This window comes from Podarcis erhardii (assembly GCF_964252035.2).
Source record: "Podarcis erhardii genome assembly, chromosome: 2".
NCBI classification, from domain to species: domain Eukaryota; kingdom Metazoa; phylum Chordata; class Lepidosauria; order Squamata; family Lacertidae; genus Podarcis; species Podarcis erhardii.
In genome coordinates this window covers 122,862,017-122,889,889 of record NC_138498.1, presented here as the reverse complement: position 1 = coordinate 122,889,889, position 27,873 = coordinate 122,862,017, and the positions used below count along the sequence as shown (strand labels likewise).

At 43.9% G+C, this 27,873-nt stretch overlaps 3 protein-coding genes across 6 annotated transcripts in view; all 3 read left to right on the top strand.

Annotated features, from left to right (window-relative positions):
* The window catches only part of LOC309336511 (uncharacterized protein), a 218,366-nt gene that overhangs the window by 63,972 nt on the left and 126,521 nt on the right, over nt 1-27,873 (top strand). The window lies entirely within an intron of this gene.
* Nucleotides 681-10,187, top strand: LOC309336655 (vomeronasal type-2 receptor 26-like). 3 transcript variants are annotated; one of them, XM_081852759.1, is made up of 6 exons: nt 681-1,393; nt 1,852-2,103; nt 3,895-4,100; nt 6,839-7,066; nt 8,682-8,808; nt 9,212-10,187. In XM_081852759.1, exons 3-6 carry the CDS (start codon nt 4,047-4,049, stop codon nt 10,126-10,128), a joined length of 1,326 nt encoding a protein of 441 aa, XP_081708885.1. In that variant the 5' UTR covers nt 681-1,393; nt 1,852-2,103; nt 3,895-4,046; the 3' UTR covers nt 10,129-10,187. The 3 variants fall into 3 exon arrangements, with proteins under 3 accessions (XP_081708885.1, XP_081708886.1, XP_081708884.1); XM_081852760.1 differs by lacking the exons at nt 681-1,393; nt 1,852-2,103 and adding an exon at nt 3,140-3,269; XM_081852758.1 differs by lacking the exons at nt 681-1,393; nt 1,852-2,103 and adding an exon at nt 3,140-3,269 and having other exon boundaries at nt 3,389-4,100.
* Nucleotides 17,678-26,987, top strand: LOC309336572 (vomeronasal type-2 receptor 26-like). Its single transcript, XM_081852538.1, has 5 exons — nt 17,678-18,529; nt 18,927-19,715; nt 24,165-24,392; nt 24,930-25,056; nt 25,656-26,987. Exons 1-5 carry the CDS (start codon nt 18,122-18,124, stop codon nt 26,567-26,569), a joined length of 2,466 nt encoding a protein of 821 aa, XP_081708664.1. The 5' UTR covers nt 17,678-18,121; the 3' UTR covers nt 26,570-26,987.

Sequence of the window (27,873 nt, the reverse complement as noted above, 5' to 3'; positions counted from 1 at the left end):
GGTGTCACAGTTTGTCCAAAACTGGAGGGAGCCAGGATGTGGTGCTTGCGGTTTTTCTTCTCGCATTTGAAGCATCAACAGCTTTTCCATTAGAGTTTGGTGCTAAGAAAACACCTAGGACCATGAACACTTTTCTGGTGGCCTGGCAAGACTTGCCCCACAGCCATTCGCTAAACAAGTGCCTCGTAATCGTTCTCGCTTTATTATATAAGGGGCAGCGCAAGATATAAAGCATAAGGTCCTCTACTTCAGGACATCCCCTAATACAAACACGTTCATTTATTGGTATGCCTCTGTGTCTCCCATCTCTATAAGCAGAGTTTATTGTAATTAATCGTAACTCTGTAAAAGCTTTCCAAAGTTGTGCAAAAGTCAATTCATTAAAATAAGGTGTATGTTCATGGGCCTCTCTAAGTTTAAAATATAATGGGGCGCATGTAGATGTGTACATAGAGAATAGGTCGTTTTTAGTTGCCACTGCCCTTATGGTTCGTTTAAAGATGTTTTTCTGGGAATATAAGGGACAAACTCTAATGTTCACATGAAATAAGCATCATGTGGTAGCAAGTTGTGGGGCGGGACAGTTTCTTTGGTTTGCAAAGAGGCCTATGGATTCAAAAGTGGTGGTAACACCTATCCAAAAAGAATAGCTTGATCCCAGCTCATCAGACGGCCGTTCTCAAATAAAGGGTCACTTTGCAGGGTCACTTTCCCCCTCCCTGAACTTTGTCAGAAGATGCAGTGGCATCAGTGAGATCCTGCAAACACTGTTTTCCTTCTGACCTGTTCCTCCAGCCCCACCAAGATAGTCCTTGACAGGGCAGAGCTGATGCTTCCCTTCGCAATTATCAGAATCACAGTGATTTATTCCTCTTTTCCCTGCAAATACCCAAAGGATCAACCAGCCAAACATCACCTTTGAGACCAATAACAGAGACCTCAGAGTGGAGAGCAGCATGAGGCAACTTCAAGCAACAAGTTTGTATTTAAGTCTCTCATGTGTCACTGGGGGCTTTTGTGGCAGGCAGGGACTCTGCCAGTGTGGAGGTCCCATATCGCCCCTCTGTTTTGAAATGTCACTGGGGTCTTGCTGGAGACTTTGGGCTTCTTCTCATTAGCTCCTTATGAAGTTAAGAGCAGTGACAATAGCGGCCACGACAGCCGTCAGACCCAGAGTGATGCTCTTTCTGCTGTTGCTGTTCCTTCAGCTGCTACCCAGTGCTGCCTCTGGGGTGCTGAAGGCAGGATGCCCGTTGAACCTGAGGAGGGACTATCCAGATGTGCTGAACTATTACAAGCCAGGAGATCACATCATAAGTGGGCTCATATCTACAGTGCAATCTATGCTGTCAACGTACAATTTTAGCATGCCCCCACAAAATGTGGTTATACGGTAAGCACTTGAAAAGCAATCAGAATAAGGCTGTTGATTTTGTCCAATGCCCCATCATTCCAGAAACATTTCCTTAACATGTTTGAATATTGCGTACTCCCTCTTTACAGGGCTCTAGTGCCCAAATGTATTGGCCATCTGTCATGGATGCTTTAGTTTTGATTTCTGCACTTTAGGGGGATGGAGTCCTTTCCATCTCTACAGTTTGATGATTTTTGTCTGTCTCTGCTTTGGTGGCAAGCAGCTGTTTGCCTTGTATCAAACACACTTATGGCAGATTCTGTGATGGCGATTTGCTTCATGCTTAGATCTGTGCGAAAGCTGTGGTGTCATTCTTTGAGTAAAATCCAGAGACTGAAGATTAAGATATGATTTCAGCGAATGGAGAAGGACATGAGAATAATACATTGTTTTATGGTAGGACTGATGTCTCCTACTGGTATCTCCTGTCCCTGCAGATTGCTGTTCATGAGATAAATCAGGATCCTGGGATTTTGCCCAATGTCACCCTGGGCTATGACCTCTATGAGAACTATTTCAATTCAAGAATGACTTACGACGTGATGATAGATCTGCTCTCTCCTGGCAGGGCAAATGTTCCAAACTACAATTGCGGAAGACAGAGCAAGCCCCTGGTTTTCATTGAAGGGCTTGATTCGGACACCTCTGCCCAAATTTCAAGTTCACTGGGAATTTACAAAATCCCCCAGGTATGAAAACAAAAGCATAGGCAGCCTGCAGGAAACCACTGCTTTGTTGGAGAAAATGCCAGGAATTGTTCAGAGTAGTAAGGGCTGCCCTTTCCACCAGAGGAATCACACAGCCCCTTGTTCCAGTTAATAGTAGGCATGTGGTTAGGGAAGATCTCCCACCCTTAGTGAAGGGTTTGTCCAGCTGTGAGAAGATAAGTCCCACAAAGTGAGTTCACCAGAGCACCCTTTTAAGAAGGGAAACAATCCTAGCGGTGCAGCAGTAACATTGCTAGCACATTTGCAAAGCTAAGCAGGGCCCGGTATGGTTTCCAATTGGATGGGAGACCGTGCGTTGAGATTTCTGCATTGCGTGGGGGTTGGACTAGATGACCCTCGGAGTCCCTTACAATTCTATGTTTCTATAAACAGAACACTCATGAGAACTACACTGCTTAGTAGCTTAGTGGGGAAGTACAAGGCGATATGGGGCATGATAAAAATGCTACCTTTTAGGGGTCTGCCTGGCACCAATAATTTTGGAGTAGATCTTCTGAGAAGAGTTCTTCAGATCCATTAAGGTTATATCTTTACTGCCTTCTTCCAGCTGCATCTGTTCCTTTCCTTTTTCCTTTCCTTTCCTTTTTCCTCTTCTCTTCTCTCCTCTTCTCCTTCCTTCCTTTTTGATTTGGCAGAAGTATAGGGATGACACATTTACACTTTCCCCTTGCAAAATCCCCTATCAGTGTTGCCATCCCTGCTTCAGAGCTGCTCCAAATACCCAGAAAAGTGTGGTGCTTTCTCACATTGCCAATGGAGCCCTTTTCCATTGTGATCGCCAACCGCTTTATGAGATATCATCACAGTTCAAAATGGCATATATAAATGTAATGCACCAGGTAGCTTCTCCGCAGTGCTCAGGTGAGAAGCAGAAAGTGAAATGAGTCCACGTGGTAGGACCTTATCCTGAAGGCTGATAAATATAGGGCAGGAAAAGAAATCTATAGAACTGACCTCGCACGGAAGATGTGAAATATCTATTAAACAGCTGCTTAGGAGCACCCTATGCACACAGAGAAATGTGCAGGACATGACTCTATTTCTGAACAGAATTCCCAGTTAATTGATAATATCAGCGCTTGCCCTGAAAGCAAAAGAAACTCTTCAATCTCTCCTTTCCTTACTAGGTAAGTTACATTTCCGTTCATCATGCTCTTGGCAAAGCACAGTTCCCTTTCATCTACCGGGTGATCCCAAATGAAGAACCCCCAAGCCAAGGGGTTGTTCGTCTACTTCTGCATTTCAGGTGGACGTGGATCGGGCTCATTGCTCCTGACACGGACAATGGAGAAAGGTTTATGAGCACCTTGACCCCCGTTCTCATTAGGAGCAGCGTCTGTGTTGCCTTCTCACAAAAAATGTCACGAGAGGATTTCATTGTGCCCCATTTGCTTGACAAGATCCTGCACAAAATTTTGTTTTCCATGGACAGGAGAATCAATGTATTTCTGTACTATGGGGAGTCTCTGTCTTTGGTAGATGTATTAACCACAATTCACGTGGTGGGTTCAACCCTGACTCCAATTACAGGGAAAATTTGGATCACAATAGCTTTGTCGTACTTCAACTCCAACCTATCTCCCACAATGCTTATGAACAAGCACATCTATGGTTATTTATCATTATTTATCCAGACCAAAAAAAAATCGAAGCATAACCTGCCAGTTATATATCATGGTAATCTCGATATGAATACAATCTGGGAAAATGGATATCATTGCTTATATTCAAAGCATGTGTTATCTGTGAAAGGCCAGGACCGATGCATTGCGAAGGAGAACCTGAAGAGCTACCCTCAAGATGTCCTGGAAAGAAGCCTTTTTCAAGACACTTACAGCATTTACAACACTGTTCGATCTCTGGCACGTGCCTTAAATGCTGCAGACTCATCCAGAGCCAAGTGGATGTTGATGGTGGGCAGAAAGAGATCGGAAGGTGAAAGAATCCAGTCCTCACAGGTATTCCTTTTTATTCTAGTGACATGGCGGTATATGGTTCCACTTGAACTGACAATCAGTTCCACTCTGCAATTGTTATTTTACTTATATAACAGGTCCAATCCTTGGGGTCTCCAAGAACGACGTTTTTGTTCAACATCTTTATAATAAATAAAAAAAAAATATTTATACCCCACCCTTCCCAGTTCAGAAAACTGGGCTCAGGGCAGCTAACAACAGATTTAAAACACAATTGATGCAAGAAAAACAGCTTAAAATACAGTATAAAAAATGAATAACAATCAATTCTGAATTCAAAAATCAGTTTAGGGGGGAAATCCATCCAATAATCATTAGATGATCATCAGGGCTAGCTGGCTAAATTAGTCCTATTTGGGCCAGCAGAGAGACCAGGGGAGAATTAGCTGTGGGATCCCAGAGCGGGTAATCTTCATAGAAAGGGGAGGGGGAGGGAAGGAAGGGGAATAAAAGATCAGGCTAAGTTCAAATTGAACTTTAGAAACGACTTGCATGAAGGAATTGAGGGGGTGCTCATCAAATTTGCTGATGATACCAAACTTGGAGGGGTAGCTAATGCCACAGAAGTCAGAATCAGAATTCAAAATGCCCTTAACATATTGGGGAACTGGGGCCAAGCTAACAAAATGAATTTCTATAGGGACAAATGTGTCAGCATCGCCCTTGAGCCAGTGTCACCAACTGGACTCATCCACTTCAGCCCCGACTGGGCTAGGCGAGCTGGGTAGCACTTCCAGAGACCACCTTTCCCACAGGAACAGGTCAAAGTGCTGTGGACTCACAGCTTAGAGTTGTGAGCACCGGATTCACTTCCACAATAAGATAGTCGTTGCGCAGCAGAGTATAGCAGAGTCCTGCAGAGTATAAACCACTCGGAGAGCAGCTCTGTAGAATATCTTCCTTTATTCTATAACTACAACTATAATACAAAACTATATACAGAGCTAAATAGGTCTAAGCATAAATGAATGCTGTACTGAGTGTCAGCAGCTGCTCTTAGCAGCAACCTTATCTCTACACACGATCTCTAACACTCAGTCTCTCTCTCTCTCCGACACTGACTGACTGACTCACTGAGTGACGTGGTGCTGGAGCTGAATAAGTAGAAAGCAGAACACTGCTCCTCCTCTCTGTAGAATCAGCAGACTCATCAGGAGATTCTTGGATATGGGAGGGGTGAAATCTCCTCAAAATGTAAGGTTCTGCACTTAGCAGGAAGAACCAGATGAACAAATATAAGACTGGGGATACCGGGCTTACTAACAATAGAGGAATGCTTGAAGAAACTGGGTATGTTTAGCCTGGAAAAGAGGAGACTGAGAGGAGATATGAGAGCCATCTTCAAATATCTTAAGGGCTGTCACATGGAAAAAGGAACAAGCTCGTTTTTTCCTGTTCTGGAGGGTAGGACTCACACCAATGTCTACAAGTTTTAAGAAAAGAGATTTCTTATGTATAAGGCTGCTTACTATCTTGGAGCCAGTCTCTGAGGTGCTTTCAGAATTAGAGGGGAACTGAGGCAAGATTTTACCTATTCTGAGGTCACATTGACTCCTCCGACTCCTCCTTGGCTGCAACATGTGAGCTTCTACTGGTCCCTATTTATCAGAGAAACATAGCATCATAGAATTGTAGTGCTAGAAGGGACCCCTGGGAGTCATCTTCCTACATTCCCCTGTAATGCAGGGATCTCAACTAAAGCATCTATGACAGATGGCTATCGAACCTCTGTTTAAAAACATCCAAGGAAGGAGTGTCCACCACCTTCCAAAGGAGTCCTTTCCACTAGGCTCCACTGCTGGAAAGAGGGCCCCATTTCCCACGACTTCAAGTAAATTGGGGCCACTTAAAAAAAAACAAACTTGTGTGGCCACTATGGTGCTGATAACATCAAGGTTGCAGGTTCAATCCCCATAAGGGACAGCTGCATATACCTGTAATTCAGAGGGCCGGTTCCAGATGATCTTCAGGGTCTCTTCCAGCTCTATGATTCTATGACCCTAAGCCATGTGTAATAATAATAATAATAATAATAACAACAACAACAATAATAATAATAATATACTGGACCGAGGCCATTTAGGGTTTTAAAGGTCAGCACCAACAGCCATGAATCTTGGAGCATGACTCTATTTTAATCCTTTTTCTATCTACCCTCTGAAGGAGAGTCTCCACCTCCATCGTTCAGGTCCAGCACCGAGGGCCTTCTGGCGGTTCCCTCGCTGCGAGAAGCCAAGTAACAGGGAACCAGGCAGAGGGCCTTCTCGGTAGTGGCACCTGCCCTGTGGAACGCCCTCCCACCAGATGTCAAAGAGAAAAATAACTACCAAACATTTAGAAGACATCTGAAGGCAGCCCCGTTTAGGGAAGCTTTTAATGTTTAATAGGTTATTGTATTTTAGTGTTTTGTTCAAAGCCGCCCAGAGTGTCTGGGGAAACCCAGCCAGATGGGCGGGGTATAAATAAATAAATAAATAAATAAATAAATAAATAAATAAATATTATTACCCTACCCCCCCCCTCTCTCTCTCTCTCTCTCTCTCTCCCCTTTTTGTCTGGATCTATGTTTTTAGCTACATTAACATTTTAGTTTGGATCAAGTGATATTTGATAATAATCTTTGTATCTCTCTTTAAAATTATAATAAAGTTTATTCAAACAAAAAAAGAAAGAAAAGAACCAACTTCGATAAATGCCAGGATTTTTCCCTGTCCTTCTAGCTTCACCCTTTCCTGAGAAACGTCAGATTTTATAATGCTTCTGTGGACGGAGTTTATTTGGATGAGAATGGGCAACTGGCAGCTGACTTCGATATTGTGAACTTTGTAATTCTTCCCGATAACTCCCTTCATGAAGGGAAAGTTGGGCGTGTGGAGAAACGGGGATCCCAAGGCGTGCAAGTCACCATCGACCAGGATGCCATTGTGTGGCCTCCTTGGTTTAACAAGGTGGGTTGAGCCATTCAATTAATGTTATTCTTTTGATCATCTGTTAAGTTCTAACAATACTTCTGGTATTGTTGATTAGACCTCAAAAAGAGAGAGCTATCATTGCTTTGAAAATACTCAGGAAAGGTTCTTCCATATTCACTCATTCTCTAAAAAGCATGGCAATTCCACATCAGAGTTCCTCTGTTTTGAGCTACATGTTAAATCATGTTACAGATAGGTAGCCGTGTTGGTCTGCCATAGTCAAAACAAAATTAAAAAATTCCTTCCAGTAGCACCTTAAAGACCAACTAAGTTAGTTCTTGGTATGAGCTTTCGTGTGCATGCACACTTCTTCAGATACACAGGTCTTTAAGGTGCTACTGGAAGGAATTTTTTTATTATGTTAAATCGTGGGCAGGCAACCATTTTTTCTCTGAAGGGTCGCATTCCCTCAGAGGGAAATGAAGAGCCAATCTCTCAGGGGGCTGCAGGCAGGGCTGAGGGTGGAATCAATATTGAAGGTGGGCAGAGCAAAACACGAAAGAATTCTGGATCAACAAATCTGGAATAAAATTTGCCTGACTTCATATTTTTTTACCATGGTTACATCAGAGTAGATTTCCCTATGCAGCTCTGTTCAGAAGTAAGCCCACTGGTTTTGATGGCAGCCCTGTACAGTGGTACCTCTGGTTACAAACTTAATTCGTTCCGGAGGTCTGCTCTTAACCTGAAACTGTTCTTAACTAGAGGCGTGCTTTCGCTAATGGGGCCTCTAGCTGCAGCTGCGCCGCCGGCACACGATTTCCGTTCTCATCCTGGAGCAAAGTTCCCAACTCGAGGTAACTCTTCCAGGTTGGCAGAGTTTGTAACGTGAAGGGTTTGTAACCTGATGCTGTTGTAAGTAGAGGTTCTACTGTGCAGGGAAGTTTTTAATGTTTAGTGTTTTATTATGTTTTTACATATGCTGGAAGCTGCCTATAGTGGCTGGGGCAACCCAGTCAGATGGGCAGGGTACAAATAAAAAATTTATTCTTATTATTAAATAAGTATACAATGGACCTATAAAGGCAATGCTAAAGAAGGAACCTGATCGTAAATTATTTGACAGCTAATCTGCTTCAGTTTAGAACACAGGCTGGATTTCTTTCCTGATTACAAGCTGAATTTCATTCCTGGAGAGAAACAGCGTCTTACAGATACCCCTTTGAAGGTCACCCTTGAGCTTTGCAAAAGTGTGGTTTCCATATCAGCAACATGGATTTTTCAGATATCTTCTAATACCTTAAGTTTTACTTAAGGTTCCTAACAGACTCGAAGGAAGTAACAAATACAGAGATGAGGCTGGGATCAAGTAAGATCTCCTCTCATAATGGATCCATGAGGTCAGGAAATTCAGAATACCATGGAGCAGGTTAGGTTAAGAACAGCAAACTGAATGAACCAGTTTGCAGAGAAGTCATTAAACTGCATTTTTATACATATAATTAGCCAAAATCAAGGTCTAAACTGCTTATGATACCACAGTCCTGATGAAAATACCTCCCATAATCCCCTCACTTTCCCTTCCTATGACTTCCGGTGACTTTGCATAGATAGAAATAGCCCTCACTATTGATCCTTTGTCTGTGAGTAGATGGTGCCTCATTCCAGATGTAGCAAGAACTGTCAGCCTGGGTATGTCAAGGTGATCCGGGAAGGAGAGCAGCTTTGCTGCTATGATTGCGCTCCCTGCAAGGAAGGGACAATCTCTACCCAAGAAGGTAAGTTTCTCCAGTGGAAAGGGCAGCCTTTAAGGAATGGGTAAATTATATTTAAATATTTTTGGATGAATTAAACCTTTTTGGAGTTCAAAGAAATGGCCTTATGGGTGGACTGGTGGGTGTTTAAGGATCCAGAAATCCCAGCCCCCATAATGTAATTTCTTTGTATCATCTCCATTACCACTACCCCAAGTGTTTTACATGTGACTGCTTGCCATTTTGATGTATCCACTAACCCTTTGCAATTCAATTAACACATTAATCTGCCTTAATACTGGAACAGGCTATTAGTCTATTTTTCAAAGGTAGTTCAAATTTTCACAACGAAACAGGTCTTTTGTGGAACGTAACAGAGTAATTGCGCACATATGAATGATGCTGAAGTCATTGTTCTTCTTTTCAGATGCAAAACATTGCACCAAATGTCCAGAAGACCAGCATCCAAACAAGAATCAAGATAAATGTGTTCCTAAAATTATCAACTTCCTGGCCTATGAAAAACCCTTGGGAATCATCCTGACTTCTTCTGCCCTATTCTTGTGCTTAACCACCATCTTTGTGTTAGGAGTTTTCATTAAATACAAGGAAACTCCCATAGTCAAAGCCAACAACCGGGACCTCTCCTACATCCTCCTTGTCTCTCTCCTTCTCTCCTATTTAACCTCCTTCCTCTTCATCGGCAGGCCAAGGAAAGAGACCTGCCTCTTTCAACAAACAGCCTTCAGCATCATCTTCTCTGTTGCCATCTCTTCAGTCTTGGCAAAAACCATCACTGTGGTGCTGGCCTTCCTGGCCACAAAGCCAGGGAACAGGGTGAGGAAATGGCTGGGGAAGAGTTTGGCCAACTCTATCGTCATTTCCTGTTCCAGTGTCCAAGTTCTCATCAGCACTATCTGGCTGGGATTCTTTCCCCCATTCCCAGATTCCGACATGAACTCTCAGCCTGGAGAGATCATCTTGCAATGCAATGAAGGGTCTGTTGCTATGTTTTATGGAGCCCTTGGCTATATGGGTTTCCTGGCTGCCATCTGCTTCACTGTGGCTTTCCTAGCCAGGAAGCTGCCTGGGGCCTTCAATGAAGCCAAGCTGATCACCTTCAGCATGTTGGTCTTCTGCAATGTTTGGGTGTCCTTTGTGCCCGCCTACCTGAGCACTAAGGGGAAATACATGGTAGCTGTTCAGGTCTTCTCTATGTTGGCCTCCAGTGCTGGGCTGCTGGGCTGCATCTTCATTCCTAAGTGCTACATTATTATACTCAGGCCTAACTTGAATAGAAAAGATAATCTGACAACAAAACTAAAGATGGCATCTGATTCTTAGTAGATTTTTTTCCCCATCTTACACAGTTCAGCAAAGAAGTAATAAAAAAAGCTATTTCACTTGTGAGTGATTATTATGAGCTGCTATTTTAAATATTTTCTCTTCCCTTTACTAATGTTCAGCAAAGAAGTAATAAAAAAAGCTATTTCACTTGTGAGTGATTATTATGAGCTGCTATTTTAAATATTTTCTCTTCCCTTTACTAATGTCCCAAAGGCTATAGGTTATGGCCAATGAAGATGAGGCTATAGTGACCATGGAAAGCCCACAGGTTCTATTGATTTAATATTTTGTAGGTATCAAATATGCAAAAAAACTGTGTGGTATGTTGCAGATCTCTCGCTTGCCTAAGCAGACATTCATAGTTGGCCTCTGATAAAGAAGTAAAATGCACAAATGCAATTCTTTCTAGAAATCAGGGTGTAAAATTGGTGTAAAAAGGGGTGGCCAACTCCCAAGAGACTGCAATCTATTTACAAAATTAAAAACTGACAGTGATCTACCCCTGTTTTGGGGGGTTTTCAGGTCAAAGTTGTTGACCTTTTTTAGGGAGGAGGAAAGTACCGTTTTTAAGGGTTTTGGGGGAGAAAGAGGAACGGCCACTCACCAACAAATCACTGGCAAAACTAAAAGCCTCACTGCATATCCGTAGAGGGTGGGACGAGGGGGCGGGGATGGATTCCATTTTAGCAACGCTAAGGAAAGGGACCCAGCGATCGAATGCAATCTACCAAAAGCTCCTGGGGATCTACCAGTAGATCGCAATCGACCTGTTGGACATCCCTGGTGTTAAGGAAAGCAGTGTACTGTGTGATACAGGTTTATCACAAAGGAGAAAAAACACCTCTGCTACATGGCCCCTATTGGAAAACCAATGGTATCTGTGAGAGACATGTTTTATGACTTTGCATGTCAACAATTGTGGCGTTCGTACGGAGCCCCCGGTTGTCTCACAGACTATTGACCTGTACACCACTAATCCGCTGCCACCAACAAGGTCCTCCCCAGTAAATCACTTAGTCTCATTCAGGTTCTTAAGTTAACAAAGAAGAGTGTAGTTTATTGCAAACACAAATATTGGGCCATTATAAAGAGCTTTAGTGGTTCTTAGTTGATCGGTGATGTGGTAGTGCTATATTGTATTATTTATGCAAATTGATTTTCTCTGGAGTTAAAGCTCTGACTGGGACAAACCTTCTTATGCTGAGCTCGTATTTTGCACAATTTGTATACGGTGTTTGTTTGATGATGTGTGGTTTGCTATGCCTAATAAAGGATTCACCTTTTAAAGCAAACACAAATACACTTTAACTGCATTCAAAATGTTGTTACCCTTTACCTTCTTAGTCTTATTTTATCTTGTCTATAACTCTTCTACCTCCCCTCACAAAAGAACCAACTGCACTAACTGTCTCTCTGTTTCCAACTGTCTGCCAACTGCTTTCCCAACTGCCTTTCCCAACCAACCAACCAACCAACTAACCAACCAACCAACCAACCTTGGGCTAAGCCCTTTTATAAACACGTAGGCTCTGCCTCTGGCTTTTCTATTGGTCTACCTATTAACCCTGTCTCTCCCCCTGTACAGACATTTCCAAAAGAACGGGAAAACGCCACCACAGTCTATTGGTATTTAGGTACCAAGTCATTGTTTTGTGTAAGCGTTTGCTGAGGCCCCCCCAAAAAATTCAAGGAGGGGACCAGAACACCCCCAAAACCCACAGAGGATGTGTGCACATGCCATGAGACATGCTCACCTTAATTGAGCAGCGCATGTGGCATTCGGGTGACACGTCAGCAGGCTGGACGACATGTGCTCACAGCGAGAGCAGATTGTGCAACATAAGCTTGATCCTTGTGTATGTTGTGCGGCGTCACCCCCCTTAATTGTGGCGGCAAGGTAGTGCTCTTGAGACCAAGGGAGGCAGGCGGGCGGGTGGTGATGGGGGAGAAAATATTGAGGGGACTGACCCCCCAGAAGAAACTTATTAGGGGCAAGGGACCATGGCCCCCCTACAGTTGGCACCTATGCTAAGTTCATCTGCTCTGCCTACATGGTCAAAGGCAGACAGCAGAAGGCAAGGGTGGTCTTGGGCTCAGTTCCTGCTTCCCACAGGTGTGGGAACAGAATACTCAACAATGATGATGTTGATGATGATAAATTTTATTTATTTATACCCCGTCCTCCCCGGCCAGAGCTGGGCTCAGGGCAGCTAACACTGGTAAAATTACAATAAAAACATAATGGGGGGGGAGGCAATTTAAAATACAGGTTAAAATCCTATTTAAAATGCAGCCTCGTTTTAAAAGTAGCCCATAGAGCAAAACCATAAAGGGGGGGAGACATAAGGGTCAGACTGAGTCCAAACCAAAGGCCAGGCAGGACCTGTGGAAAGATGTCAATTCCCACAGGGCCCTAGTCTCTTGTGTCAGAGCGTTCCACCAAGTCGGGGCCAGTAATGAAAAGGCCCTGGCCCTAGTTGAGACCAATCTAACCACCTTGCGACTTGGGACCTCCAAAATGTTGTCATTTGTGGACCTTAAGGTCCTCCATGGGGCATACCAGGAGAGGCGGTCCCATGGGTACTAGGTCAAAACCAGCACCTTAAACCTTAAGCTGCTGGCCAAATCCAGCGGGCTCTTCTTATGTTCTTACATCAGCCCGTATTCCCATCCCCATCGAATAACATCTCACATCTCAGGTCACAGACGAAGCCGTCTCACCCCTGCACTACCCTATCTTGCAATCTCAGCTGCAGATCTTGAGCCACCACTGCTTTCCTGAGGAAACCGATATTGTTCTTGGTGACTCAGTTTCGCATTTTAATGATGCTCAGCAGTAAATCAGCCCTGTTGTGTGGTAGGTCACATATACACCCTGAATGAATAGATTGATGCTGGCATATCATACGATGAAGCTTTCTAATGTTTAATTTTTTATCAGGTTTTTGAATACAGCCGTACCTTGGATCTCAAATGCCTTGGCTCCCAAACAAATCAGCTCCTGAATGAGCAAAACCTGGAAGTGAGTGTCCCGGTTTTCGAACAATTTTTGGAAGCCGAACATACTGTGAGGTTGCGGATGAAGTGTGGGGGCACACCCCCACCTCAGCATAAGACACGCCACAGCATGTCTAGCTGCCATGCCCACACTCTGACCTTTGTCTCCCTCGCAGAAAGCTTTGCTTAAGTTCCACTTGGCTGGAGCATGACGAATGAAGCAGACTTTCGAGTATCAGGGGAACATTTGGGGGGAAGCACCTGTCTGACACGTGAATTGCTGACACTAGAAATGTGCCTTGCTGGAAATACATTAAGTTCAGGATGGTTTCACTACAGTTTCCAATTGTTGACTTCTGCTAATAAAAGGAGCCAAGGCAGAGCTAGCCGGCAGCTTGCTTGGAGCTTGCTAGCTTGCTTGCTCCTGCACAACTCACATGCATCCAACTCCTGTGTCGTCCTCCGTTATTTCTACAAAATCCGATGGGGCTTCCGCAGCTTCTGGTTGGCTGTAGGAGTTTCCTGCAGCCAATCAGAAGCCGTGCTTTAGTTTATGAATGTTTTGGAAGTTGAATGGACTTCCGGAACAGATTCCGATTGACTTCCGAGGTACAACTGTGTTCTGGAAGCCGCCCAGAGTGGCCGGGGCAACCCAGTCAGATGAGTAGGGACAAATAATAAAATCACCACCACAACCGCCATCATCTTATGGTGGTTCTCCACTAAAGGTCAGACCAATCTCACCTTTCCCCTCCCTGACCCTTCTCAGAATCTGTGTTTCCACCAACATGTTTTCCTCCAACTTTGCAGCTGCTCCTAGAGCCACACGGAGAATCCATGAAAGTACAGAGCTGTTAATTATAATTAAAAGTAAATAAATCACAGTTATTTGCTACTCTTCTTCTGGTCAAAACTTCACTTGGATACAAATAACAGTAATATCAGAAATGAGGCAGCGTGACGCAACTCCATTTCACATGCCTGAAATGCCTACTGCACATTGAGACCTTTGGCTGTGATTTGGGGGCAGGCAGGGACTCTGCCAGTGGGAAGGTTTCATTCCATTCCTCTCTTGTAATTTCACTGGGGCATGGATAATAATTCATAGAAATAATGATGGAAGATGGATGATTTTGGAAGATTTCTCGGTTAAAGGTCCAGCCTGCCCCCCTCTGACCTATTGCAATATTATATGGGGGAAGAAGGGAGGCGGGATTCCTCCCCCCCCAACCAGTTCCACAACTGAACCCGCCCAGGTTCAGTCCAGGAGGCTGCAGAGGTAATACATCCCATGCTACTTATCAAAATTGTAGTAATTTATTTTCCATCGCCTTGCCAATGCTCAAGGGCATTCCCAAAGATCACAATTTAGAGCAATAACAGAAACATCGGAATCGACAGCAAGGAGGTGAAACTTCTTGCAGCAGCAACCCTGCGGCATAAATACCTCCTGCACCACTGAGAGCCTTGGGTGACAATTAGGAAGGGGTGGGGAGCAGGGGGCTGAGTCAGGTGGAGACGTCCTATGTGGCGCTGTAGCCATGACTAGATTCCCTCTGTGATTCATTGCAGTCTCAGCCTTGCCCGAGGGTCTTGGCTGCTTTTCATGAGCATGGAGGGCAGCCCCAGAGGCAGCAGCTGTGGCAGGTCTATCCAGATTGTGCTGATGGTGATACTCTTTTCCCGGACAACCTGTGAGATGCCTGTGGCAAAATGCCCCTTGAATTTCATAAACAACCAGACAGACCCTTTGAATTATTACAGAACAGCAGACTACATCATTAGTGGGGTTGTATCTGCCACCAATGTCATTCTACTCCCAATCAAGTTCTCCAAGACTCCCTCTACGAGATATTACCCGTAAGTAATTAAGGGGCGCAGGTAATTGCAGGGATGCGGGTGGTGCTGCGGTCTAAACCACTGAGCCTCTTAGGCTTGCTGATGAGAAGGTCTGCGGTTCGAATCCCTGCGACGGGGTGAGCTCCCGTTGTTCGGTCCCTGCTCCTGCCAACCTAGCAGTTCGAAAGCATGTCAAGTGCAAGTAGATAAATAGGTACCGCTCCGGCAGGAAGGTAAATGGCATTTCCGTGCACTGCTCTGGTTCGCCAGAAGTGGCTTAGTCATGCTGGCCACATGACCTGGAAGCTGTACGCCGGCTCCCTTGGCCAATAAAGCGAGATGAGCGCCACAACCCCAGAGTCATCCACGACTGGACCTAACGGTCAGGGGTTCCTTTACCTTTAATTAAGGGGCAGTGGTGGATTTCTTGCAATTCCTGCTGATTCTGATTTCGTATGTCCCAGTTGTGCCCCAGTCTCTCTCTTTCTCTGGTCCTAAAACTGAACAATATCCCCTCTTTTGACAGAAAGTTTATTATGATTATTATTACTATTATTATTAGTATTATTATTATTAGGATTTATATATCACCCTATGCCCGCAGGTCTCAGGGCAGTTAACAGGTTAAAATCAGAATATACTAAAACCACAAAATGCCTAAATCAAAATATCATCATCATCATCATCATCATCATCATCATCGTTACTTTTACTTAAATTTCTATGCCCAGCCTTCGCCTGAAGATCTCAGGGTGGTTCACAGCTTTAAAAAACACCACAAAAAAAATTTAAAAATGTATAAATTGTAAAAATTGCACAGCAAGGGGTTGGAATTTTTCATTTCCCAGAATGCCTTTATTACCTCACAAGACCACCACATAGGATAAAAGGTGCCTTCTTTCTCTTTACATTTCCAGCAGATATTTGTACCTGCCTTATGCAATTTTCCTAACTTCCTGGGAGTCAAATACCATCTGTACATCATTTTCATATAGTTTTCTTTCAGTGTACAACACGCCGAGAATTTCAAATCAGTTTTCCATAACCTTTCTGAATCTGAAAGTTGGATATTGTGTCCCAAATCCCTTACTCAGTGTATCATTACAGATTTAACTTGTTCATCCTTTGTATGTCATTCCAAAAGCAATTCATACATTTTCAACAGTATTTTTTATTATTATTTTCTAACAAATCTTTTTCAAATCCTGAGGTCTCATGACTGAAACCCCTCTTTTTATCTGTCTTGAAAATATCATTTAATTTATGAAATTGTCGCCAATCAGTTAATAAATCTCTTATCTCTTCAAAATCCTTCAAATTTTTTGGCAGTTTTTGAATTTGCTGGCATTCTCTGTATTTTGTATATATTTGTATTTTGATGTTTTGAATGTTGGCTGTAAGCAGCTTTGGGCACAGCTCATTGTGGGAAAATGACATATAAACATGGCATTTTTATCAGCCGGAACTTGCCGGAACTCAGTCACGGCTCCTCTCAGGTGGGTGCCATTGCCATTATAAGATAATGGGGGAGGCTTTCATGGTGACTAATGACACCTCTTTTTCTAGAAAAATAGCAGTGCAGAAGTAAACTCAATCAATCAATCTCATGTGGCATACAATATATGTCGCTTCACTGACTGGTGTTGTCATTGAATAATGATGATGATGATGATGATGATGATGATGATATGATTTATACCCCTCCCAGCTGGCTGGGTTTCCCCTGGTGAACTTTTGAAGTGCTTTTGCCTGTTGCACAGCTTAGCAGAGTATAGCAGAGCACTGCAGTGTTTCTTAGGCAACTCTTGAGATTTCCCAGGCAGGACGACGATCAGGAACAAAGCTGACGACTAGCAACTTGATTCTTGTAGTTTATTATATACAGCAGTAAACATACAAGTCTATCTACAAGTTACTACTTACAACACGACTTCTTCACTCTCAGCAACTCCTCAACACTAACCAACTCAATACTCACCGACACTAACCATTCTAACAAGCAGTGTCATAAGTCATGCTGCCTATCTGAGGGACCTCAGCCAATCACAGAGCTGTTGCTGGGTCTCCTTATCTCTAGGCAGATTCCTTTCATGCTCTGTCTTCCCAGGCTGTGAAGACACTAATTGCTAACTTGCAAAGCTGCTTGTAAACAATAGATTCCAACATCCCCAGCCACTCTAGGCGGCTTCTAGCAAAATATTAAAATGCAATAATTCATCAAATATTAAAAGCTTCCTTTCCTTCAGATGTCTTCTAAAATTTAGGTAGTTGTTTATTTCCTTGACGTCTGATGGGAGGGTATTCCACAGGGTGGGCGCCACCACCGAGAAGGCCCTCTGCCTGGTTCCCTGTAACTTCACTTCTCGCAGTGAGGGAACCGCCAGAAGGCCCTCGGAGCTGGACCTCAGTGTCCGGGCTGAACGATGGGGGTGGAGACACTCCTTCAGGTATACTGGGCCAAGGCCATTTAGGGCTTTAAAGGTCAGCACCAACACTTTGAATTTTGCCCAGAAACGTACTGGGAGCCAATGTAGGTCTTATGTGTTATGTGGTCTCGGTGGCCGCTCCCAGTCACCAGTCTAGCTGCCACATTCTGGATTAGTTGTAGTTGCCAGGTCACCTTCAAAGGTAGCTCCATGTAGAGTGCATTGCAGTAGTCCAAGTGGGAGATAACCAGAGCATGCACTACTCTGGCGAGACAGTCGACCTGCGCCTCCATGGGTAACTGTGAGTCCAGAATGACTCCCAGGCTGCACACCTGGTCCTTCAGGGGCACCGTTACCCTGTTCAGGACCAGGGAGTCCTCCATACCAGCCCACCTCCTGTCCCTCCAAAACAGGATTGTCAGGATTCAACCTCAACCCATTAGCCACCATTCATCCTCCAGCCGCCTCCAGATACTCACACAGGAAATTTACCCCCTTCACTGGTTCCGATTTAAAAGAGAGGTAGAGCTGGATATCCGCACACTCAGCCTAACCCCTCTGATGATCTCCATATTCTTCTTCATGCTCAGGCTATGAACTAAAACATTAAGCTTGCTGGAGAGCCAGGCTGCTGGTGACCTAGTTGCTGGAGTTTATTGGCCAGTGACGTTACCACGGATGAATGCAGATGTATCATTGTGACATCAGTGTATGATGTCACAGACAGAATGAGCTTCAAGCCCCAGCAAAGTGAGAGACAGTTAACAGTCAGAGCCAGGCTGAATGCTGTGGGCATTCATCTAGCTGGATGGTCGTTAAATGTGGGACACAAATTTTGTTGCAGGTTATCAAACGTGCAGTTCAGGCAGCTCCTCCCCTTCATATTTGCCACTCAGAGAGTCAGCAGAGATCCTGGGCTCCTGCTCAACGTCACTCTGGGCTACAACATCTACGAAAACTACTTTGATGCAAGGACGACTTATGATGCTACAATAGACCTTCTCTCTACTGGGCAAGCAAACATCCCAAACTACTGCTGCGGAAGGCGGAATAACCTCTTGGCTGTCCTCGAAGGGGCTGACTCTGAAATCTCTGGCCAGATTTCAAATATGTTGAGCATCTACAAAACCCCACAGGTAGGAAATGGGAAGTGTGGCTGGTACACTGATACCTTGGTTCCTGAACGGCTTAGTTGACAAACAAATCAGCTCCCAAACACAGCAAAACCGGAAGTAAGTGTTCCGGTTTGAGAACGTTTTTCGGAAGCCGTACTTCCATTTTGGCTGCTGCCATTGTTTCTGGGGCCAATCATCCAATCAGAAGCCACACCTTGGTTTGCAAACGTTTTGGAAGTCGAATGGACTTCCAGAACGGATTGAGCAGATTATGTACTGACATAGTCTAGGATTTTGATTGCAAAATCACACACACACAATAAATGACAACAGCCATTTCAATAGCTAGTTGAGATATTTTAGGTTTGCAAACACCTCGGCTTTATCCTGAGATTCAAAACCTTCCTTTTCTCCACAGGTCAGTTACGATTTTGTTTCTCCTGCTCCGAAAGACAAATCTGAGCTCCCTTTTGTCTACAGGATGGTCCCAAGCGCTGAGACCAAATACTTGGGCATTGCCAAACTTCTGCAGCATTTTGGGTGGAGGTGGGTTGGCCTCGTCGTTCCAGAAAATGACAACGGAGAGCGACTCATGAGGAGTTTGACAGAAGTGCTGGCGAGGGAGGGGATCTGCGTGGCCTTCTCAGAAAAAATCCCAGCACTCGTTTTGTACAGAAATATTTCCCCCATGATTGCTTTCCTCGTGCAGAGGAAAGTCAACGTTGTCATTTTCTCTGGGGACTCTCAATCTGTTTTCGGTTTAGCTTACGTCATATTCCGGGCTGTGAGGAGCAAGCAGCCCACAGCAGGTAAAGTTTGGATCATGACGGCTTTGCAGGACATCAACCTGAGTGCTCTTTACCGCATGTTTGATATGCAAAACATCCACACTTCATTGGCCTTCCTAATGCAGTTCAAAAAGGGGACGAGGTATGAAAATGTCAAACCGCGGTTTGATAAGAAAGGATTTCGTTGCTTTCATTTGAAGCATGCGTTGACGGCGAGAGGTCAAATGAGATGCGCCGAGAAGAAGGAGAGCATTTATCAGGAGGTTGATGGAGACAGCTTGACCCTGGACAGCTACATGATTTACAGTTTGGTCCGGGCTCTGGTGCTTGCCTTAAGGGCTACATTTGCATCCAGATCCCGGTGGATGGTGAGGGGAGGTGGAAGCGACTTGGTCTTCCAAAGGGTACAGCCATGGCAGGTATTCTTTTCTCCTTCACTGCTAATATTATTGCCAGTTCATTTAATACCTTGAGTTTATGGGAGCCAGTGTGGTGCAGTGGTTAATAGCGGTAGTCTCGTAATCTGGGGAACCGGGTTCGCGTCTCCGCTCCTCCACATGCAGCTGCTGGGTGACTTTGGGCTAGTCACACTTCTCTGAAGTCTCTCAGCCCCACTCACCCAACAGAGTGTTTGTTTGAAGGGAAAGGAGATGGTTAGCTGCTTTGAGACATCCTGAGGGAAGTGATAAAGCGGGATGTCAAATCCAAACTACTACTACTACTACTCCTACTCCTCCTCCTCCTCCTCCTCCTCTTCCTCCTCCTCCTCCTCCTCCTCCTCCTCCTCCTCTTCTTCCTCCTCCTCCTCCTCCTCCTCCTCCTCCTCCTCTTCTTCTTCTTCTTCTTCTTCTTCTTCTTCTTCTTCTTCCATTTGTGTTTCTCACAAGTTAGGTTGACTACCTTTCTTTAGCAACATTTAGCAGCTATATAGGGTTTTCGATAGGGTTTTCAATGTTTAATGTTTTATGTTTTTGTATATGCTGGAAACTGCGCAGAGTGGCTGGGACAACTCAGACAGATGAGCAGGGTGTAAATAAGAAAAATGTTGTTGTTATTGTCAGTTTGCATTTCTTAGTGCAGAAAGTATTGATCTGATGTGCAGTGATCTTTCCTATTCTAATTCATTCAAGAGGTTTCTGGAAGTTTCTGGAAGCTTCTCTGTACGAAAGAAGCTTCGTGATTGTTTGGGTTCTACCTTCAGAGAATCTGAGTATAGCTGGCTTGAATTGGTTTTCTTATCTCTTCCAATTAAGGTCATGTTAACTATAAATATGGGCCAGAAGGAGCCTGGGTATTAAATAATAATAATAACATACATACATACATACATACCCCACCCATCTGGCTGGGCCTCCCCAGCTACTCTGGGTGGCTTTCAACAGAATATTAAAATACAATAACCTATTAAACATTAAAAGCTTCCCTAAACAGAAAGCTTTCCTTTTCTGTCTCTCTTCCTCCTGGTGTGATGTTCTGTACATTGTACCCTTTGTGTTAAGGTTTAGTCTTCTTATAAGTTTATAAGTTTTTGTAAGTGCTGCAACCGGATTTCTATGGACTGTGCCAGTCCTGAATGTACTGGATTTGTGACCATTATGCTCATTTGCCTTCAGTAGCAAGTAAAAGCTCTGCTGAATGAAGTACAATTGCCTCTGGTCTATTTTTTGGGGAGTTCTGCTATGTGTTTAAGTTTTTTTCTTTCCCAGAAGAGGAAGGGCAACAGTTGTTGTTGTTGCTCATGAAAACCTCATGAAAATTCTTCAGCAATTTAGTGTCAATTTCTTCTAATCAACACATATTTTTTGTATGCGGTTTTGATTAATGTACACATATTTGGAAGCAAGTGCTCCTAAAACAACATGCTGCATGCTATTTTCATGGATATGACACATTTTCCCCTAATATACAAATGTTCGTGAATGTTGTTTGGTTGGAAGAACCGCATTGCAAAATTGGGCTTAGTGCAGATTTGGAAGGCTGGCTCTGCTCCAGTTCTCTTATTGTGCAAATTTGATAAATTCATCTTTGATCACAAACTGAAATTGAATTTCTCCTCCATCCCCAATAGGCTGAGAGTTAGTGAGGGTCCAAAGTTCTTCCAATGAGCATCATTTCCTCCTTAGCTGTGGTCATTGACCCTCATAAGGCAGGAGGCAGGGGGGTAAATGACAGGCATAGTCAAATGAATGTTTCATCCCCATCCTCTTCCTTGATGAGTTCTACGAATGCAACATCCCAAAGAGGAGGAAGCTGACAGGCAATGCCAGCCATTGGATTGGTTAAAAGTAAGGAGGCGGGCAGGGAGCCTGGCCGAAGCTTGCCCATTTGCCCTAACTTACCAGCCTCCATTGCTGTCTGCAGCACTGCATTCCAAAGGCTGCCCCTTGGATGCTTGGCTGGACCAAGGAGTTCTCGCCAGTTCACTGTGCCCTTCTCTGCATGATGGGAAGGGCCACGGGTCACGCTGGGAGAGTCAGGACAGACCAAAGAAAGCACTCCTTCATGCAACAAATAGTTAATCTATGGAACCCACTCCCACAGAAGGCAGTGATGGCCACCAATTGGAATGGCTTCAAAAGAAAAACAGACAAGTCCACAGGGAAGCCTATCAATGGCTAGTAAGCCACGATGACCCTGTTCTGCTCCTAAATACCTGCTGCGGAGAGCATTGCAGGTGCGCTCCGGTCCTGCTTGTGAGGAGAATCAGAGCTTACAGGGTTAGAATCATAGAATCATAGAATCCTAGAGTTGGAAGAGACCACAAGGGCCATCGAGTCCAACCCCCTGCCAAGCAGGAAACACCACCAGAGCACTCCTGACATATGGTTGTCAAGCCTCTGCTTAAAGACCTCCAAAGAAGGAGACTCCACCACACTCCTTGGCAGCAAATTCCACTGTCGAACAGCTCTTACTGTCAGGAAGTTCTTCCTAATGTTTAGGTGGAATCTTCTTTCTTGTAGTTTGGATCCATGGCTCCGTGTCTGCTTCTCTGGAGCAGCAGAAAACAACCTTTCTCCCTCCTCTATGTAACATCCTTTTATATATTTGAACATGGCTATCATATCACCCCTTAACCTCCTCTTCTCCAGGCTAAACATGCCCAGCTCCCTTAGCCGTTCCTCATAAGGCATCGTTTCCAGGCCTTTGACCATTTGGGTTGCCCTCCTCTGGACACGTTCCAGTTTGTCAGTGTACTTCTTGAACTGTGGTGCCCAGAAATGGACACAGTACTCCAGGTGAGGTCTGACCAGAGCAGAATACAGTGGCACTATTACTTCCCTTGATCTAGATGCTATACTCCTATTGATGCAGCCCAGAATTGCATTGGCTTTTTTAGCTGCAGCGTCACACTGTTGGCTCATGTCAAGTTTGTGGTCAACCAAGACTCCTAGATCTCAAGTATTGCCCAAGTGCAATACTTTACATTTCTCCCTGTTAAAATTCATCTTGTTTGTTTTGGCCCAGTTCTCTAATCTGTCAAGGTCATTTTGAAGTGTGATTCTGTCCTCTGGGGTGTTAGCCACCCCTCCCAGTTTGGTGTCATCTGCAAATTTGATCAGGATGCCCTTGAGTCCATCATCCAAGTCGTTGATAAAGATGTTGAATAAGACCGGGCCCAAGACAGAACCCTGTGGCACCCCACTAGTCACTCTTCTCCAGGATGAAGAGGAACCATTGATGAGCACCCTTTGGGTTCAGTCAGTCAGCCAGTTACAAATCCACTGAGTGGTAGCATAGTCAAGTCTGCATTTTACTAGCTCCTTTACAAGAATATCATGGGGCACCTTGTCGAATGCCTTGCTGAAATCAAGGTAGTCTACATCCACTGCGTTCCCTTCATCTACCAGGCTTGTAATTCTGTCAAAAAACGAGATCAGGTTAGTCTGACATGACTTATTTTTCAGAAATCCATGCTGACTATTGGTGATCACAGTATTCCTTTCTAGGTGCTCACAGACTGTTTGCTTAATGATCTGCTCCAGAATCTTCCCTGGGTTAAACTGTTATGTACTGAAGTTCTCACCCTGGGCCAGCAGGGGGATACTGTAGGTAGTTATGCAAATAAGGGATTGAAAGTGACGTTCAGTGATTGGATAGTTTTAGAAAGTTGTTACAGTAACGTTGTACTGGAGCTCTATATAAGCAGGCTGACTGAACCCTTCAGTTCAGTTCTGTCCTGGCTTGTGAATAAACAAGAGCTGTTTGAAGAATCGCTGTGTTGTCTGATATGTTCGCCGCAACTTAACATAAACAGCTCAGAGTAAGCGTCCTGCCCAATGGGGAATGGTTTCCCTCATCTGGGAATCTGTTCTTTGTGTTCAGTCTCCTTTCGGTTTTGACTGAGATGGGAGACAAGATGCCGTCTCTGGAGTTTCTGATTTATTGCTGCTGTACATAATAAAGCTTCTTAGATTAGTGAAGAAGCTGCATACAGACTCTGTTTTCCTGCATGCTCAAACACAAAGCACATGGTGTGCCTACACTCTGCTACGGTCCAGAGAAGCTGAGCAGTGGCAGTGGAAGTGTACCAGACCTCATTACTTCACACTGTTTGTGGGTTTCCGACAGGCTTGGTTTGGCCAATGGGAGAACAGGATGCTGGGCTGTTCATATTCTAGGACAGTGTTTCCCAAACTTGGGTCTCCAGCTGTTGTTGGACTACAACACCCATCATCCCTAGCTAGCAGGACCAGTGGTTATGGATGATGGGCATTGTAGTCCAAAAGCTGCTGGAGACCCAAGTTTGGGAAACGCTGTTCCAGAACATGCTTGCTTATCTATGCTCAGAAATTTTGGAGGTCCAACAAGGCAGGTTTGCAATATCCGACTTCCATTTCTAAATGCTGCTGTTTTCTTTGCCATAATAGCTTCACCCTTTCCTGAGAAACTTCCACTTTGACAATACTTCCGTAGACGGGCTGCACTTGGACGAGAACGGACACCTGGCAGCTGCCTTCGATGTTGTGAACGTGTTAGTGCTCCCCAATAAATCAATTGAGAAAGTGAAGGTTGGGAGTGCAGAGAGGCACAACCCCTCAACAATAACGTTTGCTATAGATCCAGATGCCATTGTGTGGCCTGGGTGGTGTAACCAGGTGAGACCTACTTATTTTTCTTTCTTTTTTACTAGAAACTCAAAGCTAACAAGTGAAGGGGACAATGACAGACACAATAGTGTCCCTATTTCCCAGGGACAGTCCTGGATTTACAGAAGCCATCCCGCTTTCTGATTTGTTTTAAATTTTAAATTTTAAATTTTAAATTTTAAATTTTAAATTTTAAATTTTAAATTTTAAATTTTAAATTTTAAATTTTAAATTTTAAATTTTAAATTTTAAATTTTAAATTTTAAATTTTAAATTTTAAATTTTAAATTTTAAATTTTAAATTTTAAATTTTAAATTTTAAATTTTAAATTTTAAATTTTAAATTTTAAATTATTTTAAATTTTAAATTTTAAATTTTAAATTTTAAATTTTAAATTTTAAAATTTTAAAATTTAAAATTTTAAATATTTTAAATATTTTAAATATTTTAAATTTTAAATTTTAAATTGCCCAAGTTCTATTGTTATAAGATAAAAACTTTTCTCTGTTCACTTTCTCCACCCACTTCCTTCCTTTTATGAACAGACCCCGCCTCATTCAAGGTGCAGCGAAAGCTGTCGCCAGGGATACACCAAGGTAATTCATGAAGGCCAACCCTTTTGCTGCTACAGTTGCTCACGGTGCATGAAAGGGACAATCTCTGCTCTGGAAGGTAAGAGGGCAGACCTTGGAGCAGGCAAAGAAAAGGAATTTATATGTCGGTGCCAGTGTTCCTTAGAAACAGTTTCTACCCCAATGTGATTTTGGTTTTAAACATGTTGTAAGGAGTCTGTACGGGAGTATATTGTATTTAATAATGGGGTATCAGAGTTTTTAGGGGCTAACCAGGCTGGGATAGCTGGGATAGCTGGCTTGTTGGTTTTTGAATGTCTTGTGCAGATTTTTCAATTTCGTTGTTCTGTATGGGACAATGACTCTAAAGATTATTGTATCGTATCGTATGTACAAACTGATGGGGTCGGGATGCCTCCTTCTGCCTGTTGAAGTGAGGTAGGACGGCTATCTGCCAGAGGTTCTTTAGCTGTGGTTCCTGCATTGCCAGGATGTGACTCAATTGATACCTGGGTCCCTTCCAACTCTACAGTTATATGAATCTATTATTCTAACTCCTACTGGACACTAAATGGCTTATCACATCTTCTCACTCCTTCTCCTGTTGCATGTAGGACTTCGGAATATAATAGAATGTAACACAGAACAGAGATAATAGTGATATATGAATGATGCTAAACTCACTGCTTTTCTTTTCAGATGCAGACCACTGCACCAAATGTCCAGAAGATCAGCATCCAAACAAAGATCAAGATCAATGTGTCCCTAAGATTATCACCTTCCTGTCCTATGAAGAGTCTTTGGGGACCCTCCTGACCTCCTTCACCCTATTCTTGTCCTTAACCACAGGGATTGTGTTAGGAATCTTCATTAAATTCCTAGACACTCCCATAGTCAAAGCAAACAACCAGGACCTCACCTATATCCTTCTTGTCTCCCTCCTGTTTTCCTTTTTGTCCTCCTTCCTGTTCATTGGGCGGCCAAGGAAGATGACCTGCCTTCTCCGACAATCTGCCTTCAGTGTCATCTTCTCAGTTGCCGTCTCTTCCGTGTTGGCCAAAACCATCACAGTGGTCTTGGCTTTCCTAGCCACAAAGCCAGGGAACAGGGTGAGGAGATGGCTGGGGAAGAGTTTGGCCAACTCCATTGTCATTTCCTGTTCCACTGTCCAAGTTCTCATCTGCACCATCTGGCTTGGAATGTTTCCACCATTCCCAGATTCCGACATGCACTCCCAGCCTGGAGAGATCACCCTGCAGTGCAATGAAGGGTCTGTTGCCATGTTTTACATTGCCCTTGGCTACATGGGCTTCCTGGCTGCCATCAGCTTCACAGTAGCTTTTTTTGCCAGGAATCTGCCTGGGGCCTTCAATGAAGCCAAGCTGATCACCTTCAGCATGCTGGTCTTCTGCAGTGTTTGGGTGTCCTTTGTGCCCACCTACCTGAGCACCAAGGGGAAATACATGGTGGCCGTGCAGATCTTCTCTATCTTCGCTTCCAGTGCCGGGCTCCTGGGCTGCATCTTCATGCCCAAATGCTACATTATTGTATTCAGACCTGAACTGAATACAAAAGAACATCTAATGATGCAAACATCTGACAATAGGAACTAGAAATGGAGACCAGTTCTGTCCCCACTGATATCTAGACTAGAACCATAGCTTCTGATAAGGCCAAATCTTTATCTAGGATGGTTCCAAGACGTTCTTCCTTTTGTGAAATTAACAAGGCTTTGGTGTAGGGTCTCCTCTGCAGTGGCTCCAGTGTTATGGAATATCTTCTGCAAGGAGGTCCACTAGAACTCAATGTTCCAGTGAATCTATTAAAACCTGCCTCACTCACACTGAAGCTCCTTCCACACTCTGTGCATTTATATGGTTTCTCCCCTGTGTGGATTCTGCAATGACTATTTAATTCTGATGTGTCTAAATGTGTGTTTTAAAAAATATTTTTATTAAGAATTTAAACAAAACATACTATCTTAAAACATATCATCCTTGATTTCCCCCCACTTCCCCCTCCCCCCCATAAAATGACCCACCCTCCCCTCCCCCCCAACTTCCCTCAGCTCCTGTCTCTGATTTCTCTACAAATGCATGTTACAGAATTGTATGAATCCTTAATTTATCTGACTGGTTATTGTGAATAAAAAGTTTGTGAGTGCTTATTCAAAACCTGCCAAGGAGTCCGATTCACTTTGTTGTTTCTTTAAGTACTTTGTAAAAGGTTCCCATTCATCTTTAAAGTCACAGTTGTCCTTGTCCCGTACTTTATGTGTCAATTTTGCCAATTCTGCGTAGTCCATCAGCTTCTCTTTAGTCGGGGTTGTGTCTGAGTGTTTTAATATACACTGGACTCATTTTTGTTCTGTTTCTGTCATCCGCACCCTGAGAAGTAGAGGATTTCTTCTGCCCATTCTTTGACTGTTTCCTCTCATGCCTGTCTGGTTTTCTTTGATTTCTAAACATCTTTCTTCCTGCTTCCTTCTTGCCTGTTTCTGACGACATCATCAGATGCTTCATATAATCCGCATTGTTCTTCCCATCATCTCCTGGAGAGGGTGGACCAGGAGAAGAAAATCTATAATGTTCAGGTCCTGCTTGTGGGTTTCCTAGAGGCGTCTGGCTGGCCACTGTGAGATCAGGATGCTGGGCCATGGGCCTGATCCACCAGGACTCTTCTTATGTTCTTTCATCTGCTCCATCTGAAGCTACACACACACACACACACACACACACACACACACAAACACCGCATGCACCCTTCGGCAGCAACCTGCTTTATGAGTTTGCTGCTAAACTGGCTGCTCAACCCTAATGCTGTTTGATTTTGGCCAGTTGGGAAACTAATATGCATCAGAGAATATAAAACACCAAAAATAAATGGTTGGATTTGCACCACATCCCACCCCAGAAAT

Excerpts from the sequence above, each read along its gene's own strand:
- LOC309336655 (XM_081852758.1), top strand. The coding sequence starts at position 3,148 with ATGCACACAGAGAAATGTGCAGGACATGACTCTATTTCTGAACAGAAT. Across the intron at positions 3,270-3,388 it reads ATCTCTCCTTTCCTTACTAG|GTGGACGTGGATCGGGCTCA; the intron begins GTAAGTTACATT and ends TCTGCATTTCAG. Across the intron at positions 4,101-6,838 it reads AAAGAATCCAGTCCTCACAG|CTTCACCCTTTCCTGAGAAA; the intron begins GTATTCCTTTTT and ends CTGTCCTTCTAG.
- LOC309336572 (XM_081852538.1), top strand. The coding sequence starts at position 18,122 with ATGAGCTTCAAGCCCCAGCAAAGTGAGAGACAGTTAACAGTCAGAGCC. Across the intron at positions 19,716-24,164 it reads AAAGGGTACAGCCATGGCAG|CTTCACCCTTTCCTGAGAAA; the intron begins GTATTCTTTTCT and ends TTGCCATAATAG. Across the intron at positions 25,057-25,655 it reads GACAATCTCTGCTCTGGAAG|ATGCAGACCACTGCACCAAA; the intron begins GTAAGAGGGCAG and ends TTTTCTTTTCAG.